Raw genomic sequence first — 20,377 nt, 5'->3', positions numbered from 1 at the left:
AACCATCTGGTACTGACTAAGAAATAGAATGATAGATCAGTGGAATAGGTTAAGTATACAAGACATAATAATCAATGACTAGAGTAATCTAATGTTTGATAGACTTAAAAACTTCAGCCTCTGGGATAAGAACTTACTATTTGACAAAAATTTCTAGGAAAAACTGGAAAATAATATGTCAGGAACTAGATCTAGGTTAACATCTCACACCCTATACCAATATAAGGTCAAAATTGGTACATAATTTAGGTGTAAAGCAAATTAGGATAGCAAAGGATAGTTTATCTGTCAGATCATTGGACATGGAACTAAAATAAAGAGAACATTATGAAATGCAAAATGGATAATATTGATTTTTAAAAAGATTTTGCAGTAACAAAACCAAAGCAACCAAGATTAGATGGGAAGTAGAAAGCTAGGAAACAATTTCCTAGTGCTTCTGACAAGATTGTGATTTACACAATAATTCAGCAATCCAAGGCAATTCCAATAGATTTTATATGCAAAACGCCATCCATATCCAAAGAGAGAACTATTGAGACTGAATTTAGATGAAAGCACTATTTTCATCTTTTTTTTTTCTTTTATGTGTTTTCCTCTCATGTTTTTTTTTTCCTTTTTGTTCTGATTTTTTTTTCTCTCCCAACATGACTCATATGAAATTATGTAAAAAATTGAATGTACATGTATAACCCATCCCCCCCAAAAAGACTTGGGGCAGCTAAGTGGCACTACAATGCATAGAGTGCTTGGGTTGGAATCAGAAAAACTGATCTTCTCAAGTTGAAAATGGACCTCAGACACTCAACAGACCTAAGACCTTGGACAAGTTATTAATCCTATTTGCCTCAGTTTCTTCATCTGTAAAATGAACTGGAAAAGGAAATGGCAAACTGGGGTCACAAAGTTGGTCATGACTGAAATGACTGAACAACCTGATTTTTCTTGCACAATATGACAAATATGGAAATAACTTTAAAAGAATTGCATATATTTAACATAGATTGCTTGCTTGGGGAGAAGGGAGATAAGAGAGGGAGGGAGGGAGAAAAATTTGGATCACAAAGCCTTACAAAAATGATTGTTGAATTCTTCCATAATCAGGCTTCCATCTTTTCCTTTAAAAACTGTATTTTGTATAAAAAGTAAAAATAAAAGTATGCCATAAAACAGAAAAGAAGAAGAAATGACTGAACCATGGTAAACAACATGAAGACTTAGCTCTTGAGAGAAGCAAAGATGTCATACCCATGTTACCCCAAGGAGGCCGCTTCATTGGGAGGCTTACCTTCAAAGGGTCATTGAAGCCAGGTTTGCAGTATTGCCGATAGTATTCCCATTGGCTGCCATTATCTGTGTGGTCTTTTTGCGCATCTACTAAGGTTAAAAACCTGTCAGGGCACTCAGAGACACAGATCTACAGAAAGGAAAGGAAAACACAGGAACAGAAGCTGAATGAGGAGGAACAAGTCTTGCAATCACAATTGCCCATCCAAGAGTGTCTCAAGGAAAATGGCGGCTGTCCCATTTAGGACTACGTGAAAAAGCACATTTTATGCTCTTGAACCAACCTCGCAGGGACCAAAAGATGAGAAAAACCTTGGCAAGCACAGGACACAGAGCTTTGGAGTTGGAAGAGACCCCAGGGATCATCTGATCAGACCATCTCCTTTTACAGACTCAGCATTTTGTGTCAAGTCATACACTGAATAACTGATAGATATTTGGGACTCCAGCCCAGCTTCCTAAACCTGATTCTGTGCTTCCTCCAGAATGTGGAAGGCGGATTCTGGATTCCAGCATCTCCAGGTGCAAACCCCACCATGATGCTGTCCGTGAGAACTTGGCCAAACTACTCCGTGCCCTCCATGGTGGGGCTGGACTTCCAGATGTCTGAAGCCCTTAAAGCTCTGGATCTCAGACCCCAGGAAGACTAGTGGAGAAACTTTGTGTAAATAGTCATGAATTCAAATCTCAATTTGGCCACTTCTGTGCTTAACTGAATCCCTTGCCCATGTTTGGGTCTCAGTTTTTTCATCTGAAGAAACAAGAGCAACATCAACAAGAAAAAAGACCCATTATTGAAACTGATTTATTCTTGAAACCAAGGAAAGACCCTCTTGGTTGGTGCTAGAATTACTAGCTCCATTTCACAAATGAGGAAATGGAGGCTAAGCAATGGGTAATGATTTGCCCCAAATCACATAGCTCCCGAGCGTCAGAAGGCCGATGGCCCCCCAAGGACTTTCCAGTCCCGTGTCTAAGATCTTAATTCCCAGTCTCTCTTGGCAGCGCTCTGGGTTATGGAGAACGCGGGCAGATGTGGTGCCAAAATGGCTTGTTGGTCAGAGGGCTGGATGATCAATTTTGGAATCACAGGACAGAGCTAAAATTGAAGACCAGTCTCTTGGCCAAGCCTGTCAGGAGCCTTCCAAGTTAAAGACTTGCCTCATACCTTGGAAACAAAATGGCAAATTTTAAAATGCTGGGAACATTGATCACTGATGTCATCCATAATTATGAGGGCCAGCTCTTTCTCAACAACAACGTGCAAACCATAATTAAGTTTTTATCACCTAAGAAACTAACCCAATTAGGGCCATTTGCAGCAATCAATCTTTGTTCAGAATCCTTTCCCTGCGTCAGCTGGATGGAAGCAGAGAGTCCACTGGCTGTGCTAATGTCCGGGGGAGGCAGGAGGCCGGGCTCCAGAGTCACTAAGAACCAATTTGGAACTCTGCAGAGAGAGGCCCAGGGCCAGACGGTGCCCGGGAAGAGGCTGGGGATGGGGAAGCGAAGGGCACGCTCTGCCTTTATTCACCCAATAAGCAAAGGTGATTAACCTGAAATCGCATTTGCCAAACCAGTTTGCCAGGAAACACTTTGGGGCTTAAAATGTAGAGGGCTGAAGCTCTTGAGTGGACGCACTGAGGTCAGGACAGCTGCGAGCACTAGGGCTAACTACTGATTGGACGATACTCTATGGGCACATGCTTGGAAAATGGCCCTTCCCACTATCCCGCGCTGGCTCAATGACCGGTGCAGACGGAGGACGGTAGGAGGGACTAGGGGGTGGAGTGAGAGGAGCCAGAGTCACTTTGGCCGCTGGCCAGGGAGAAGGCCGTTGGTCGTGGAGAATCTGCTTGCATCCTGTTCAATCCTGGTCTAAAGACCAAGAATAAAGACCAAGGACTTTTGCTTATCCTGACTCCGGCTGATTCTGGGGTGTCCTGGGCACGGTGGTCACATTAAAATATACGATGCTACCCTGTAAAGTCTGGTCTCTAGATGCCCGGAGGGCACAGAACCCTTCAGATAATGAAAGAGAGAAAAAAATTCTGGAACAAGAGAGGAAAGCAGGACTATTTCACTCCTTGGGCGGGGGAATCAACACACCTGGGACGCACTTTTGAAACATTACAATGACAATATTTAATATTTTGGCTACAATTGCTGCATCGCCCATCTTATGGCACTCTAAGACCCCAAATCGGGCAGCCTCGTTTCCTTGACAACAGAGGGCCCTGGATCTCTAAGGGCTCCCCCAAAGCTAACCAGGGATCCGTGAGAGTGTCTCCAACCTTCCCTCCCCACGCGCCATTAAAAGGGGTGCAGTGGCCCCAAAGCTGGACCTGGAGTTGGAAACACTCGTCCCAAAGGCCAGCTCTGAGAATGACTCTCCACGTGGCCAGAGACGAGAGTCTGTCTTCTCCTGCGTAAAAGGAGGGGATTGAGGAAACGGAGGGAGCGGCAAGCTGGAAATGGAGCAATCAATGGCACGTGCACTGCGGAGAGCCGGGAGGTAAGGCAAAGGACTTTGCACCTTACTCGGGGGGCCAAAATGGGGTCCCTGAGGAGGGAGCCCCAGCTTGTGTGGGCGGGCCCAGATCTTCCTCGCTCCCTTCAGTTACTTAGGAACCTTTCCTCTCGCCCCCCACCTGGGAACCCGTGACATCACCAGCTGGCTCCTGGGTCCCCTTCCCTTCTTTCTTCAGGACTTCAGTCCCTGCCTCATGGTCTTCCTCTCCGCCCAATCCCAGGCCACCTTCTTGAGGACTTCAGAGAAAACGCTGGGTTCCCCAAGTCCCCCAACGGGCGCCGTCCCCTCCCCGGCAGCCAGGCACAGGGGGGCTCACTCTTCCTCGTGTTTCACTTCCGCGGAGAACCTCCTCCGTCTGACAAGCCCTGGTCTCTCCAGCTCTGCCCCCAAGCCCCTTTGTCAGCCCCGGGACTCCCCCGGACTCTGGCTCCCGGAGCCAACCATTACTTAGGGACAACGCAGGGGATGACGGCGGGGAAGAGGCTGGAAGCAACAAGGAGGAGGTGTAATAGTCACCAGCGGTGCCTGTGAAAGTAGGGCCAACAAGGGGAACAAGGAGGGGGGTTTATGAGCCGCGTTTCACTATGAAAACCCAAGGGAGTGCGCGTCTGGCCGGGGATTCCCCGGCTCTGCGGGACCCCTTGTGAAACCGTCCGCAATGGGACGGGCCCCAGTCTGGGGGGCTGTTCTTGCTGCAATTCTTGGTAACTCCGCTTTCTAAATCCTAACGCGCTGTGGCTGATGATCAGTGGAGAGCAAAGAAACGGGGTTTACGAGGGACGGTGCCGGGAGGTCGTTCGCTTGGGCTTTGCGCTCATTTGCAGAGACTCTGATCTCACGCTAAACTTTGGGGAGAAAAGTGAGGCTAAGGTTTGAGCACTAACCCGGTCAGAGGAATCAGAACGCATGGGCTGGCTGGGACCAGAGGAGCTAATGGTTTAACGCGAATAGGGCTGACGGTGCGGGGGAGCCCCGGGGATCTGTGCGTGGCTCTGACGGCGTTTTCATCCATCGGCGCCGGCCTTAAGCACCTACTGTATACCAGGCACTGGGAGAAGCACAGGAAGGACAAATAGCGTCCAGCCTTAGTCTCCGGGAGGACCAAAGATAGAACAAGGGGGATGTCTTCCCTGGGGCCTGGATATGGGGGGGATGACTTGGTCAAAGTCAGCAGCCCTGTCTCCCCCAGAGTCCTCGCAATCCCGCGCAGAAAGGCAATTATAGACAAGACCGTGTGGGAACGTGCAGATGAGAAAGGTTAGAAGCAGGTAGAGACCAGGGCGGCGTCGGGTTGTCCGGGGGGAATCTGGGAGCACAGCTAGGAGCGGGGGATGAAGGAATGAGGCCGGGACCGCCTGAGGCTCCCCCGGAAATGGCTGTTCCGGCAGGAAGCAAGGGCGGGGCCACTGCCTCGGGGAGCCGGGAGCTGGGGCAGATTCCCGGCCTCGTGCACCGGCTGGGGGTGATTCCGCCCCGTCCGCCCGTCCCGAAAAAGGCTCCGCACAGAGAATTACAAAAGGCACCGAGCGTGGAGGGGCACCTCACAAAGGGGACTACGGAGACAGGATCCGGCCGGAGGGCTGGGCTGATTCTCCGAAAGTAAAACCTTCCAGATAAACCCCCAAATCACAAGTATTTTGGGGGGGGCTGTTAGGCAGAGAGCGGCCATTAGGAAAGACGCCTGGCTGTTTCAGGGACCTAGGCTCAGCCTGACACACAGTAGGCGGTTAATAAATGCTTATTGACATTGGGACCAATGTGTCCCAAGGAGCAGGGGACCTTTTCCTGCCCTGAGGGGCGGTCCCTCCGGCTAGGAGCGGCTCCTGGAACACAGACCGGCCGACTTTTCTGTCTCGTACTTCGGGGTCCCCAGAGGTTAGTACACAGGAAGAGCTTAATCCATGCTCCCTCCCTTCCTCTCTCTTTTAGGTGTGAGAGCCAGACCAAGTCTTCCTGCCTCCAGGGCTAGAGTACAGATGTGCCCACACTCACAGAGGTGGTTTTGTGCAGACGCACGCATAGACACGTGCGCACAGACACGCACACGCACAGACACGCACAGGCATAGACACGTGCGCACAGACACGCGCACGCACAGACACGCACGCATACACACGTGCGCACAGACACACACGCACAGACACGCACGCATAGACACGTGCGCACAGACACGCACGCATAGACACGCACACGCACAGACACGCACGCACAGACACGTGCGCACAGACACGCACACGCATAGACACGCACACGCACACGCACAGACACGCACACGCACACGCACAGACACGCGCACGCACAGCTGCCGGACACACTCAGAGATCTGTTTGGGCAGCGCCCGGAGCCCAGCGATGCCTCAGGAACGCGCCCCTCCCCCCCACCCCCGCTGCCCACGTGCCCACAAATGACCGCGGGAGGGCTTCGGGCCCCCCCAGCCTCGCAGCCCTCGGGCCGCTGGCTCTGACCAGCGCTAACCGACACTCCGGCCCTCGGCGCCGCCTGCCTCCATCGGCCGGCTTGTTCTTCTCCAACAGGCCGCTGATTAGCCAGCAATCACCCGCAATTAGCCCGCCTCAAGGTCACCGGGAGACCGCCCGTTGGAGCGATCGTCCCCCAGCGCCCCGAGTCCGGACCGGCAGCACCGCGTTCCTGGGCGGCGGCCTGGGCTGGCACTGAGGCCGCCGAGAGCGGGGAGGGCCGGCAAAGGATCCCGGCTCCTTCTGGCCTTCGCTCCGCAGGGAAAGCAGCTCAAGGAAAGGGGCCCTGGCCCCCTCTGGAACCCCGACCCTGAATCCAACCGGGAGCGTGCCTGCAACGTGTGGGGGAGCCCTGACGGGCCACCACGGCCCTGCGCATAAGGGGAGCACAGCGGGAGGGCCTTCCGGGCTCTCCGGTCCAACTCATCCATCTGACAGGTGGGGAAACTGAGGCTCGCGGAGTCCCACCGACTGTTTAACCCGGGCAGGGGAAGCGTGGCCCCTCCACCGGCGGCCACCAAGATCCTGCCAGGCTGGTGAAGGAGGGAGTCACTTAGCGAAGCAAGTCGGCTTTCCTGGCTTTTCCCATCGCTGCTTCACACGGGCCCTAGTCTGGCTGGGGCAGCCGCTAAGCTTCCCCATTTCTTCATCTGTCCAATGGGTCTATTTTTAAAATGTTTTTCATTGATAGCCCTTTGGACGTCACCTTCCCTTCCAAAGGTACCTCCCCGCTCTCCCTTCTTGCAGCAAAACCAATCTAACGCCTCTCACCCACTTGTTGCAGCCACTAGAGCAGAGTATTAGTATTAGCCTGCCCCGGGCCAGAATCTGAATTCAGGACAGAGCTTCAGAGCTGCAAAGTATCCATCGGGCCCAACTCTCTCCTCTTGCAGAAGAGGGAACGGAGGCAGAGGAGGAGTGACTGCCCCAGAGTCATACCGTCAGGCCCGGTGTCTGAGGTACCACCCGAATGAGCCTTCCAGCACCGCCTCCGGCCGGGGCCTCCCTGATGGGAAACCAAAGGCTGCTCCTCTTTCCCACTCCGCGCCTGGGGAGCCCGATTTTCTGCCACCGCAACAAGCGGGCTTCCCCATGCGGAAGCAGGCCCAGGAATCGAGCTTCTTCCCATCGGCCAGACGTTAAGCAGGAGGCAAAAATATAAACCAATGCTGCTCTTCTCCCTTGCTTGTTGTGGAGATTTTAATAATTTTTCCTAGAATATGTTATTTAGCTTAACATGTAACATATTTGTTGTTATCTTAGGTTAATAAACCATGCACTACAATAGAAATAATTTAAAATTGTACCTGTTTAAGTTTTTTATATGGTAGATATTGAAATGTCCTCATAAAGAAAAGCTTTTGGCAGTGGGGGGGGGGGGAGGTGCGTTCCCTGGTTTTTCAGAGAGGAGCAGCCCGAAGCCCAGAAGCTTGGGAACGTCCCCCTTGGCTCTCTGCCAGCTTTGACACCAGATCACCCTAGGGTTCCATCCCGTGCAGCCTTAGAAGTGGGGGCCATGCGACCCAGGCCCCCAAACCCTCAAGACCCTTCAGCCCTGAACTTCCTCGGATTGTTTCTGGGACCTGAACTGCTCCCTCTCCTCCTGGAGCGCCAGCAGCTGACTTGTTCCTGCCATCACCCTTAACTTTGATTAAAAAGCCTACCCCTTCACACTGGCCCCCAGGCCCCTGGGAGACCCCCACCCTCCAACACTCCCCGGGATGGCCTCAGACCAGGTGCAGGGTGAATCCCTGCCCGTCCTGATTCCAAGGCTAGCCCCCTCTGCAAAAGGCTCATCCATGGCAATTGTCCCGTCCTTATGTTCCACAGGCCAGCAGAGAGAGGGCTCTGCCCCATGCAGGGATTCCCGGCAGGCACCCGGGAACCCAGACCCTCTCCCACAAGGGGATCCGATTCAGGACCCTCCGGCCAAAAAGGCCGGCTCCCAAGTGGCTTAGCCTCTACTGGGGTGGGAGGGGGGAGGACAGAGGGAAAGGATCGGGGGGCAGGACAGAGCCTTCCCGAGGCAGAGAGCACTAGCCACAGGCCGGGCCGGGGCGCTGGACTGGCTCTCGAAGGAGGCGGAACCTTCTCCGCTCTTGCCTTACCTGCCTGGTCGGGCACTGCAGCCTCGGGAGCACTAAGAGGTTGGCACACCGCAGAATGTTAAAATAAAACAAATAACGCTTCTTCCTGGAGAGAAAGACAACAACAGAGAAAGCATTAAGGTCAGGGAGCATGGAAACACCGGCCACCTCGGTCAGAGGGTCCAGAGGAGCTCACCCGCTTCTATTCACCTTCCGGGAGACGGGCCTTCACTGGGGGTTATTCTGGGCTGACGGCCGCGGACTCCAGGAGCAGCCATCTTTAACGTCACAGCCCGAGCAGCCAAACCCCTCATTTTACAAAAGAAGAAACCGAGGGACAGAGGGGGCTTTGTGGAGCTTTTACAATAATTCTTAGGCAACTGCCAACTCACACTGGTGGGCACGGTACCATAACGGGCACCTACAGGTGCAGCCTCTTTGGTGGGAACAGACATGGGAGAGCAATGATGAGTTACCTTGGGGGGCAACCTGCTCTTTGGTAGAGAGCCGAACTCTGGAGAAGCACACTGAACAAGGCGCTAAGTCAGGGGAATCGATAGAGACAATGGTGGTTTAGCCGGGTGCTTAACAGTTCTCTAGTTCAGTCCATGTCCTTAGTACTTACTACAGTTCCAAGATTCACACCTTTAAGAGAACACATATAAACTCGGAGCCTCAGCCAGGATTCAGTCGGGGAGATTCGGAAGCCAGAGAAGGCGGCTCAGAACCAAGGCCAGACTGAAAGGCCTCCAGAAAGCTGCCCAGCCCCAGGAAGGAGATAAAGGATCTGGACTCTAAGAAAGCCAACGGGGCCGCAGGAAAGGAGACAAGACTTGGAAAGAGGCAATAAGGATTTGGACTTTAACCTCTGGCTGCATTTGGGGTGATTACTGAAAGGGAGGCTGCCCCAGAGACCCCAAGGAAACCCCAACACGAGAAGATTACATTTTAGAGAAGAACATTACACGTGGTACTTAACAGTTCTCTAGGTCAGAACATGAGCACTTAACCTAGTTGTACAAGACTCACCCCTACGATGATGAATTACAATAGAGTACAGAAGCTAGGACAAACTCAGCCAGAGCCATTCACTACCTTTCCCACCATCTTGGTGGCTGGCCCCTCTTCCCGCTTCCCCCACCGAGACCAAGGCCCGTCTGAAGGGCCTCCGGAAAGCTGGCCCGGACCCCAGGTGAAGGAGACAGACTGTGAAGGAGACGATAAAGACCCCTGGCCTCTAACGCGTGGCTCTTCTCGTGGTGATTACTCAGCTGAAACGAAGGCTGGTCCAAAGACCCGCAGAAAACCAACCAGAACATTAGGGTCTGAAGTGGGCTTCCCACGGCAGGACAATCTGAAGGGGTGAATGACCAAGCCATGGGGACTCGGTTGGAGGGTTCCCCAAGGTGCCCCCGGCTCATGGGAAGCCTTTCTCCGGTACTGGGGGATGGCCCAGCTGAGAGCGACTCTGTGCTGGGAGGGGGGATAATCATGAGTCATTAAATGGCCTTGTTTGGAGAATCGAGACACAGGAGAGATGTGATCATTAGGGGATGTCCAGTCATGTTAGGGACCTCCGAAAAACAGGGATGGAACGTCAGGATCAAAGCCACAGCAGGTTCCCGCTCCCTTGTGTACGCGGGGGCGGAGGGATCTGTGGGACTGACACGGCCTGGGAGGTCGCTGCAGGACGCTGGAGATGGGAGAAATGGCTTGTGTGTGTGTGCGAGTGTGCGCGTGTGAGCGGGCGCTTCCCACGCCTCCCCCTGCCCACCCCGGGGATGGTGCCCACTTCTGCTCAGGAGGCCGGCCAAGGGCCAGACTTCAGCTCCGAAAGTTCCTGTGGCGGCCAGGAGATGGCGCTGATATCCACCAAAAGCCGCTGGTTGCATCGTGGGCCTGCGCCAGAATCCCGGCAGCCCGGGGCACGCTCACGGCCAAGGGCGGCGGGGGGAGGGGGGAGGGGGGGGGCACCAGCTGCTGCGGCCACCGAGCCTCGGGGACCTCTCTCCACTCCCCAGGGGACCCCCACCCTTGGGCACCCCACTTTAGTGCCTCCTCCTGACCTTGGCACACAGATCTCTCTCCATCCCCTGGCCTGGAACCTGGCGTCAATCTCGGGACCAGACCTGGGATCTCCGGGGTGTCGGAGCCCCCAGGTACCATCTTCCCCCCCAGAGGCCCCCCCAAACCCCGCTCTGCGCCCTCGCTTTACGGGGCTTGCAGTGGGAGGCCACAGATGGCTTGTGTCACAGCCGATGTGCTTCGGAGTGGGGGGCTGCCGGCTCAAAGGCCGGCGCTGTCCCCATCGGGCCGGGCAATGGCTCAGGAGCGGGGGAGGGGGTCACAAAAGGGCACAAAGGCTCTGTTCAGACATTGAAAACGCAAACAGGTCCCAAGAAGATCCAGTGTTTTAAAACTGCAAAAGTCTGAAAGGGGGGAATGGACTAAAGCAACGTGGAGCTGTTCAAGGCCTCACATGGCCACTGGGCCGGCTCTTAGGAGGCTTGCTGCTTGGCTCAGCGGGGACAGAACCAGGCTGGCCCAGGAGAACCAGGGCCCCAGGTGGGCTGGCCGCCTCCCAGCTGCGTGACTGCCTACATCACTCCCTCTCTACTGCTCCAGTCGGCCTGCAAAGCCTCTGATTTGGAGCGCCTGGAGCAGCCCCCCTGCATGGAGGCAGAGAGGGGTTTCTACTTCCCTGCCCCAGTGAAATCACTCCTGGGGGCTCCCATCCCCATTCTCCTGAGTGCGCCCATTTCTGAGCCCCATCCGGCCCAGTGAGGACTTCAGAAATGCTCACTCCCTCTGCAGATAAAAGTCCCTGCCCTTCTTCACTTATCATCGTGAATGGTTTCCCACCAGGGCGCTTCCAAGGCCCGCTGCCTTCACTGGCTCCCAGTCTGGGCCAGCACCAGCCCATCTCCCCATCAGCCTCTCACATGGCTCTCTGCCATCACTTCCTGTGCCTGAGCCCTGGTTCTATCCTGCAGCCGGAGAGTGCTCTTCCTGCAGCCGGCCGTGCTGGGATGCCAAGACCTGCTCCAGCTCAGCTCCGAGTCTCAGGCTCACGGAGACATCCGGCCTAGCCCACCCACATCCGACCGGGAATCTCTGGCAGGAGGCGGCCCTTGGCTGAGGAGCCCAGAGAAGGGGGGTCCCGCTGCGGCCCGAGCAGGCCGGCTCCACTTTGGAACCACAAAAACGGGCAGGAAGCACACTCTCTTCCGTGGAGTCAAAATCGACCCTCCTGAAACCTCTCTTCTTTGTTCCTCATCTTACCAAGGAGCCAAGCACAAGAATTCAAGGCAAAACAGCTGAAGTTCCTCCACCCCGGTTCTCGTGGCAGCAAATCCGGCCGCTTCATCATGATGGCCATTCTGGACCCACATCCGGGTTTATTCACATCCTTACAAATATCGCTCCCAGGTCGGAGCACACCATTCCAGATGTTGCCTGGACAGCCTAGATCCAGGCTTTCCTCACCAAGGGAGAGAAGCAGGATGGGAACCCCTATTCATCATCCCCAAGAGGAGCCATAGAACCCACAAGCTTGGACCTGCCTGGGGGAATACCCCAGTGGCTCCCCCTCAGCCTGCACAAGGAGGATCTCTCCTGTTCTTTCTCCCTCTCCTCTCCTTCCTCCTCCTTCCTTGTGTGTGTGTGTGTGTAGCCTGTTTCCCCCAGTCTTTCTAACCTCATTTTTTCTTGTCTTCCCTCTGTTCCTCACACTCTATCTCCCACCTCCACACTTGTGCACTGGCCCTCCACCTGATGTCTTTCTCAATGCCTCCATTTTCTAATGTTCTTCCTCCCAAGTTACACTCAAGGACCTTATCCTCTTTGGCAGTTTTCTCCCGGGTATTTCTCTGTCCTGACATTTGTGTGCACACACATCCATATATAAAACACGTACATGTGCACTGTGCGCACACACACACACACACACACCTGTTGTCCCCATTAGGATGTCATCTCCTTGCCAGCAGGGATGGCTTCCTTCACTGTACTCGGATTCCCAGAACCTAACTTGGTGCCCAGCCCAGCACCTAACTAGGTGCTCAGGAAATAATTGTTGACTATGTCGATGATTAGGAATTGACACAGTGCAACTTCCAGCTTCCTCTTTTGGGGCCAAAAATGGCGGCTTGGCAGAGGGATGTGGAAGGAGGAAGGTTTGGGTTCAGATTCTGCCAAGACTAGTTGAGGCTCCCGTCTCTAACCTCAGGCTCCGTGTGTAGCTATAGCATCCAGTGTACTATGGAGGGATCGTGAGCATTATCTAAGGTAACCAGTGTAAGGTGACCGAGAGACCAGGAAGCGCTTAGAGAAGATCGGCTGTCATTAGCGTCCCGAGACGTCCGGGTGACTCCCTAGCTGTTTGTCCGGGTGACTCCGATGCACGCTGCTCGCTTCCGATCATCTCAGGCCCTTCCGAGATCAGACCCAAAGCGGCACATGCTCCCATAGGACCCAGCGGGCACGTGAACGAAGGCAGAGCTGAACGCTATTCAGACCGAAGCTATTCTCTTCACGGAACTGAAGTTTGTTAAGGTTCAGAATATGCAAAAATGAATGAGGATGCGAGTTCCGGCCCTCCAAGAGTGGACTTTCCAGCAAAGACGGAAAAATTATCCTATGCTACAGACGCTCCATGGAACTGTCCCAGTTCTGGGCTATGGTACGATCCAAGGCTTTTGGAAAGAAGTGGGTCACTGGCTGGGCTTTGGATCCCTTTTTTGTCATAGAGATTTATTTTTCAATGAAACCTTTAGAATGATTTAAAAATAACTATTAGGAACTAGGGAATGAACAATAAAATTCTGTCACCTGTAGAGCTTTCTTTGTCCCACTCCCAGCAGGTTTTGTTTTGTAGAGGGGCCGGGGCCTTCCTGAGTCACTAAGGTTAAGAGTTAAGCTTTGCTGCACTGGGTCAAAATTCAGGCCACTAGGGAACTTCGGGAACTCCCTCCCAAAGGCTGGCCTCCAAGCCCTCCAGCTCCAGTGGGTAGCGATTCGCCTCTAAAGCATCCTGGGATCCCTGAGCGATCTATTGGGAACCAAGTCCAGGAATGGATCTAAACCTTCCTTGAGCCTATTTATAGTCTTAACCAGGCCCACCTTTGGAGTAGGGAATTCAGTTAACAAAAGGAATTCCTTTTTTCTTTTAAAAGTTGGGCTTTTAAGCACCCCCCCATTCTGTACTAGTTTGCACAGAAGGGGATGGGCCCCAGTGATATAAGTCCCACCACCAGACGTAGTGGGGAAGAGGTACCGGGGGGTACAGCGCTCTCCAGCTGCAGAATATTGCCAGGGCTCATTCGGGCACAGGAAGTGATGGAGGCACTTGCTACAACAGTGGTTTGTTTTCCTTCTATTTTCAAGCTAAAGGAAAGGGAAAAATACATTTATTTTCAATAATTAAAATTTCAGCCATCCTTAAGCAGAAAGAAGGAACTGCTGGAGAATCATCTGAACATAGTTTTTGTTTTGGTCATCGTAATTACTGGAGGCTTTGGCAGAAATGACAAAGCTGATCCTGCCCATCAGAGGGCTCCAAGCCGTTCCCTCTCCTCCGAAAGACAACCGGGAATAGGGATTGGATTCTTCCCTGCTTCAGGAGCCCACTCTCTCTATGAAGGCGGGCCTTTTCTTTGTAACCTAGAGAGAGAGACGGCTGTCTGGGCTCTGAGATTAATGACGGGCCCAGGTCAGAGAGTGTTTGTCTGGATACTAATATGTTCCGGAAGCCGGGTCTGAGGTCCAGCTCTTACTGCTGTGCTGCAGAGGGGCCGGCCTCTCATTTCTGCTTCCAAAACAACCTTCCGGAAGCATCTTCCACCCTGGGGGGATGGCTGGCATGAGTGAATGTTTATCATTTCGTCCTTATGAAGCTTTGTCTTTATCCACAAAAGGCTGAGGAAGTGACAACCTCATGGAAAGCTGTCCAGAGCGTGTTCAGGAGCCAGAGGAACTGGGTTCAAATCCTCCTTCCTGCCTTATCTGTGTATCTGTCACAGCCTCCAGGGGCCTCAGTTTGCTCCTCTGTAAAGTGGGGAGGGAGATGCCCCAGACACTCCTATCACCCCTTGACCTTAATTCAGGGCTTGTCAAGCTTCCATAAGAGGGAAGAGGTGCCGCCGGGAATGGGGGAGCAGGCCCGGAGAAGTCAGCACGGGGGAGGGAGCTCCGTCTCACGTGGGCCCCCGGGGGTGGGGGCCCCCATACTCACTCATTGTTTGTGTTCCTCTGGCCACAGAACTCCCCGTGGCTGTCGGTGGCGTAGGCCACCTTCTTGGCGTCCCCGTAGGTCCAGGCTGCAGGAGGAAGGGGGAGAAGCGCGTCAGTGACCGCGGCAGGCCCCGCCCGGCTGCGGCAGCGAGAGGCCCCTCCCCTCCCCCTCTCCCCCGGGAAGCTGGCCGGCTGCCCTCCCCCCCCCCAGGCGGCCTCCGCTGCCCCGCACTCTCATTATTGATTTCCCCTGCGGGGCCATTTCTTAATGAAAAGCCCCTGAAAAACGGCCCGATCTATGAGAAGCGACAGCGCTCGCAGCCCGGGAGGTCTGGGCCCGGGCCCAAACATGAGGTAATGCACTTAGGAGATGACACTTATGGAAATGGGGGGGGGAGGGGGCGGCCGCGAGCCGCGCTGGCTGGGAGCCACCGCCCTGGCGCCCGACCCAATGGCTGCGCTCCAGGCCCGCAGACTTGCGCCAAGATGGGACCCTCCGGGGGTGAGGGAAGGAGGCGGCCTCGAGGTGCGGGGAGGAGCGCCAGATGGGCCCCGCTTTGCCCGCCAATGACACCTGGCTATCCGGGCGCTCCGGGGCCCGGGAAACCAGACCCCTGCCCTTGCAGAGGGGGCGGGAAGTCCTGGAGTCCCCACGGGCTGCCCGGAAGTCCCCACAGGCCACCCGGAAGTCCTCACAGGCTACCCGGAAGTCCCCACTGGCCGCCCAGAAGTCCCCACTGGCCGCCCAGAAGTCCCCACAGGCCACCCGGAAGTCCTCACAGGCTACCCGGAAGTCCCCACTGGCCGCCCAGAAGTCCCCACTGGCTGTCCAGAAATCCTCACTGGCCGCCCAGAAGTCCCCACAGGCCACCCGGAAGTCCCCACTGGCCGCCCAGAAGTCCTCATTGGCCGCCCAGAAGTCCCCACAGGCCACCCGGAAGTCCCCACAGGCCGCCCGGAAGTCCCCACTGGCCACCCGGAAGTCCTCACAGGCCACCCGGAAGTCCCCAAGGCTACCCGGAAGTCCCCACTGGCCGCCCGGAAGTCCCCAGCCCGGAAGTCCCCACTGGCCACCCAGAAGTCCCCACAGGCCACCCGGAAGTCCCCACTGGCCACCCGGAAGTCCCCACAGGCTGCCAGTGCCCAGCCCACGGTCCCTTTCACTGGATTCACCAGCTCCGGGCTTTACACGGATGCAGGTGGCGACCCCTCCAGCCTGCGACAGGAGGCTGTCCGTCCTCCTCCGCATCAGCGGGGGCAGTCTCGGTGGCCCGCCGCTGCCATTGGTGATAATTAGGCCAGTTTTGAAAGCGAGGCTGCTGGGCAAATCATCCCCCAGAGGCTCCTCCCGGCGCTCTCTCCCGAGGGGCTATTTAACCAGGAGTGACTGGGGAAAGCGGCCGGACTCGGATTGTAATATTAATGCGGCGCCCCTGTGCAAACCCCGAGCTTGGGCCGGACGCGGCTGCCAAGCGGCCGAGCCAGAAAGCAGGCGAAGGATTGGGAGCAGTGCCCGGGAGGGGGAGGAGCCCCGAGCTGAAATCCGCCTCAGACCCTTTCCTGACGGCAAGAGGAGGATCTTGCCGAAGGTCTCAGTCTCATCTTCCTCTTCCGGGAAAGGAGAACATCGGCCCCGAAGGCGCCCCAGGCCCTCCTAGAACCGACAGCCGGGAGTGAAGGATCTCTGCGCCTCTGGCGATCTCGGAGGTTCCACAAACACTGTTTTCCGCTCTGTCACTGCGCACAGACGGCGCCGCTTGGTCCAGCGACCCCGAGCCCGTCCTCCGGGACGCTTGGGGCCGGTACCGACAGCACAGAAAAGGAAATGACCCAGTGGCCACTGAACAGCATTCACTTGCTCTAATGCATCATCTGAACGTCCTCAGTCCAGCTTTCTAGGAAAGAAGCAGGGAAGCCTTTTGGTTGATCTAGTGGTTGGGCCGGGGTGGGGGTGGGGAGGATGGGCTGGGGGGCGGGGCTAAGTGCGCTGGATTCATCAGCGGAGTGAACTCCCGGCATGTGAACTCATCCTCCAGCGCAGGTCGGCACCCTCTGACTCAGCCACGTGGGCGTCGAGGGACGCGCCGGCGGTTCGGAGACAGGCTTGGGCCCGCGCCGCCCAGCCATCCATCACGCAGGGCCCTGGCGCTGCCGCCCGACGGAAGCCTTGCTTTCTGGGAGCCGGGGGCTGCCTCCCCCCAAGGGGCTGCAGTGGAGTTGACCACATAATTCCGTCATCTTTGTGGCCACGTTCTTGGGTCTGACTGATAAAAAAGCAAGGCGGTCATCTGCGTCCCAACCGGCGCTGAGAGCCCGACCCTGAGAAGCGTTTTCTCCCTGAGGGGCCCCTGCCGCTGAGCCAGCTCCCGAGCCACAGCCAGATCTGACTCCTCGTCCTCTCTCATCCCTTTGTGGCCCCCCAAGACTGAGGCTGAAACCGTGCCTGAGAGAGCGCTCCCCATCCCCAACAGCCGCTCCGGGCTCCGAGGGAGGAGGCCATGATTGGGCCACATGTAAATCAGTAAAAATGGCTCACATTTTCAGAGTAGCGATAACCAGAGAGATTTTAGACTCAAAGGGGGACCATTTTAGAGATGACAAAACTGAGCCTAACGGGAATTAGCTTCTCCAAAGTCAAGGAGATTGTAAAACCCTCTCTTCACAAGATTCCCATGAAGCAGGTGGGCAAGTTTGATTGTGCCCATTTTACAGATGGTCCAACTGAGGTTCTACAATTACTGTAAGCGAATGTCCCGATGTCCGGGGAGGGTAAGAATCAGAGAGCCTCTAGACATCCACAGATGGGAAAACGGAGGCCCACAAGCCCTGAGTGGTGGAGGTGGCAAGGGCAGAGGCAGGACTTTCACCCAGACACCACGGGCCCTTCTCCCTGAGCAGGCTCACTGGCTCCGGATCCAGAGTTTTCTCCAGCCTAACCACACCATTTGCTGATATTGGGCACAAGCGGTATTGGCTTAAAACAGACCTGAGACGGGGATGCCCTGAACACTCGGGGCCAACGCCAGCTCCTCCCTTCACGAGGCCCTCCCTGATCCCCACAGCCCCCAGTGCCTGCTCCCTGGCCTGCACTGCCAGGTCTACTTCTAGGGTACAGCCCCCCCTAGTGGGGGGAGGGCAGGAACCGTTTCATCTCCATCTTTGTACAGTGTCTGGCAATTTGGAAGCATGGTTTTCTCCCATTCCAAGAGGGAAGCCCCTGAAAAAGGGATTTGGCCAGCATGCACTTAGCTCTGACAGCCTCCCATCCGGGTCTAGAGGCCATGCTGGGCACGGCAAACAAGATGAGGGACCTCATTCTTGCAGATACTTGGCCAGAAGTCCATGCAGCAAAGAACTCTGGGAAGTCACGGGGCCAAAAGACCATCAGGGACTCAGGAGGAATGAGAGCAGCGACTTTGTCTCCAGCCATCTTGGGCTGTGCCCAGCTCCGCATCACAGAAGGACTCTCCGGCTGATTTCAGATCTTGGCTCACAAGCTGAGAGGAGCCACCTGATCCACACTTGGGGAGTCTGCACCCCAAAAGCCCTCCCCAGAATACAGGAGACTGTCCTCTAGAAGTACCGACCAACAGTTAGAAATTGCTGGTGCTGCCCGATCTCCGTCCTCCTCTGCCCGTCCAATCCCCGGCCTCTGCGCTGTCCCCCATACATCTGCCGAAGGGTCAGACCCATTGGCTGTCCATCCAGCCGAAATTTTTCAGTCTAGACAGTGAACAGACTTCATGTTTTGTGTGACCCTTCGGACGAAACCTCAGATTTCCTATGGCAGCTTCGGGATAAAGTCTGAACTTGGGATCAAAAGATCTGAGCTCAGATGTGACATTCAGATAATTCCTGTCTGCCTCAGTTTTCCCATCTGTAAAATCAACATAAGAATCATTGTTGTGAGGAGAAAATGAGATGATACTTATCCAGGACTTTGCAAACTTTAAGGATCACGTAAATGAGAGCTGTTATTTTTATTTGTTTGGTCAGAGGACAGACTCTGGAAGGCCTGGGTACAAAACCTGACTCAGACTTTTCCTAGCTCTGTGACCTTGGGCAAGTCACTTCACCCTGTGAGCCCCAGTTTCCTCATCCATAAGTCAATAATAATAGCACCTGCCTCAAGATTCTTGAGCCAGGAAGGAGGAGGAATCAGAGAACTTCCTGCTCTCGCCATAGAAAGGCTGCCAAAAGCAGACAGACAAGCTGCTGTTTCATCATCCTACTGAGGGAGGAGAACTCGCCTAAGAATAAGCAGCAGGTAGCTTAATGAAAGGGCAGAGGTGATACCTGCACATCCCGGCTTGGGGACCCCCAAAGTTTTGAAAGGCAGCTAAAGGCAGAGCACCCTATTCGGGGAAGCCCAGCAGAAGTGGATGACTAACTGGGTCCACATCACGAATCAGTGAGTTTCAGAGTCTGACTAGGAAAAAGATTTTAAAAAGAAAGGCTTGTGTTTTCTTGTTAGCTATTTCAATGCATTTTCTGAATGTTGCTCAAGAATTATCATTGTAGTTAGATGGAGCAATGAGTGGATTATCCTTGAAGTTTGAAAGAACTGAGTTTGAACTCTTGCCATCTCTGTGACCCTGAGCAAATCCCTTAAATTCTCTCAACCACAGTTTCTTCATCTGTAAAAGAGAGTTAATAATAGCTCCTATTTCACAGGGTTCTAATGAGGATCAATAGAGAGAATACACATCAAGGGTATTGCCAACATAAGATGCTGTATAAATGCTATCATCCTTATCACCATATTATTGTATTTGAGATGTTTTCTCTGATTTCCATAGCCTCTCAAACCTCTCAAAAAAAAAAAAAAACACAAATTACATCTCCCAAATACACCGATTTCAGCTGCCTCTGATCCAAGACAAATGGATCCAAAAGAAGGTAAAAAAAATCAATCATTTCTGCTCACATAGCAACCATCCCTTCTATGAATAAAAAAGAATAAAGCGAAGGAAAACAATCCAATACTTAGTGAGACAGAGAACCCTGTGGAATTGGAGGAGAACACAGAACCACAACATGGAGTTCCAGATTGGCTTAAAAGAAAAATGGCAATCAGGAGAGCAGAATTTTTGTCCTGTCCACAAAAATTACGGACAGAATCGAAAAAGTGACAATGGGCCGAAGAAACAAAAGAGAACAATAGATCATAAATTCAAATATGAAGAAGGGAAGGACAATCTAGAAAAAGAAAAGCAAAAAATAAAACCATTGAAAGATAATCTCTTCACCATGCAAGCCAGACGTACAGATCTCAAAGCCAGGATGGCAGAGACAACGTGAGGTCTCTTAGAAGAACATGACAAGTCAGATAACTTGAAAGATGGTGATAGATTTCTGTCATACACACACACAGACACACACATACATACATACACACTCACATACACAAATACACACACAGTTATTGTGATGATGTTTCCTCATTTGTCATATGTCTGCTGTTCCTCTCCCATCCATCTCCACAAATGCCACATCAATTCATCAATTCCAGCAGGTTCATCCCTCTCCCCCCTCTATTCTTCTGTGGCTCTCTAGTGCCCTAGAAGAAGACATGAAATTCCCAGAGCCTGATCTTGAAAGCCCCTACAGTCTGTTTCCCAACTGCTTTCCAATCCACTTCATGTTATCCACCACCTTTCATGCATTCAGCTGATTCTGGCCAAGCCAGATTTTTAACTATTAATTAGAGCTCGCTCCCTGTCTTTGTACAAGTTCTTCCCCTCCCCCTTAGATACATTATA

The 20,377-nt window shown here is 53.8% G+C and overlaps 1 protein-coding gene across 1 annotated transcript in view; it reads right to left on the bottom strand.

The window, feature by feature from the left end:
- The window catches only part of SLC44A5 (solute carrier family 44 member 5), a 244,435-nt gene that overhangs the window by 74,498 nt on the left and 149,560 nt on the right, over positions 1–20,377 (bottom strand). The window contains exons 5-7 of the mRNA XM_051996842.1: positions 14,617–14,701; positions 8,406–8,490; positions 1,289–1,417 (exon numbers count right to left, since the gene is read on the bottom strand). Of these exons, the coding sequence (XP_051852802.1) occupies positions 1,289–1,417; positions 8,406–8,490; positions 14,617–14,701 (299 nt within the window). The remainder of the gene's footprint in view (positions 1–1,288; positions 1,418–8,405; positions 8,491–14,616; positions 14,702–20,377) is intronic.

The sequence above is a fragment of the Antechinus flavipes genome, chromosome 4 (genome assembly GCF_016432865.1).
Source record: "Antechinus flavipes isolate AdamAnt ecotype Samford, QLD, Australia chromosome 4, AdamAnt_v2, whole genome shotgun sequence".
Lineage (NCBI taxonomy): Eukaryota > Metazoa > Chordata > Mammalia > Dasyuromorphia > Dasyuridae > Antechinus > Antechinus flavipes.
This window is presented reverse-complemented; position numbering and strand designations above follow the sequence as displayed.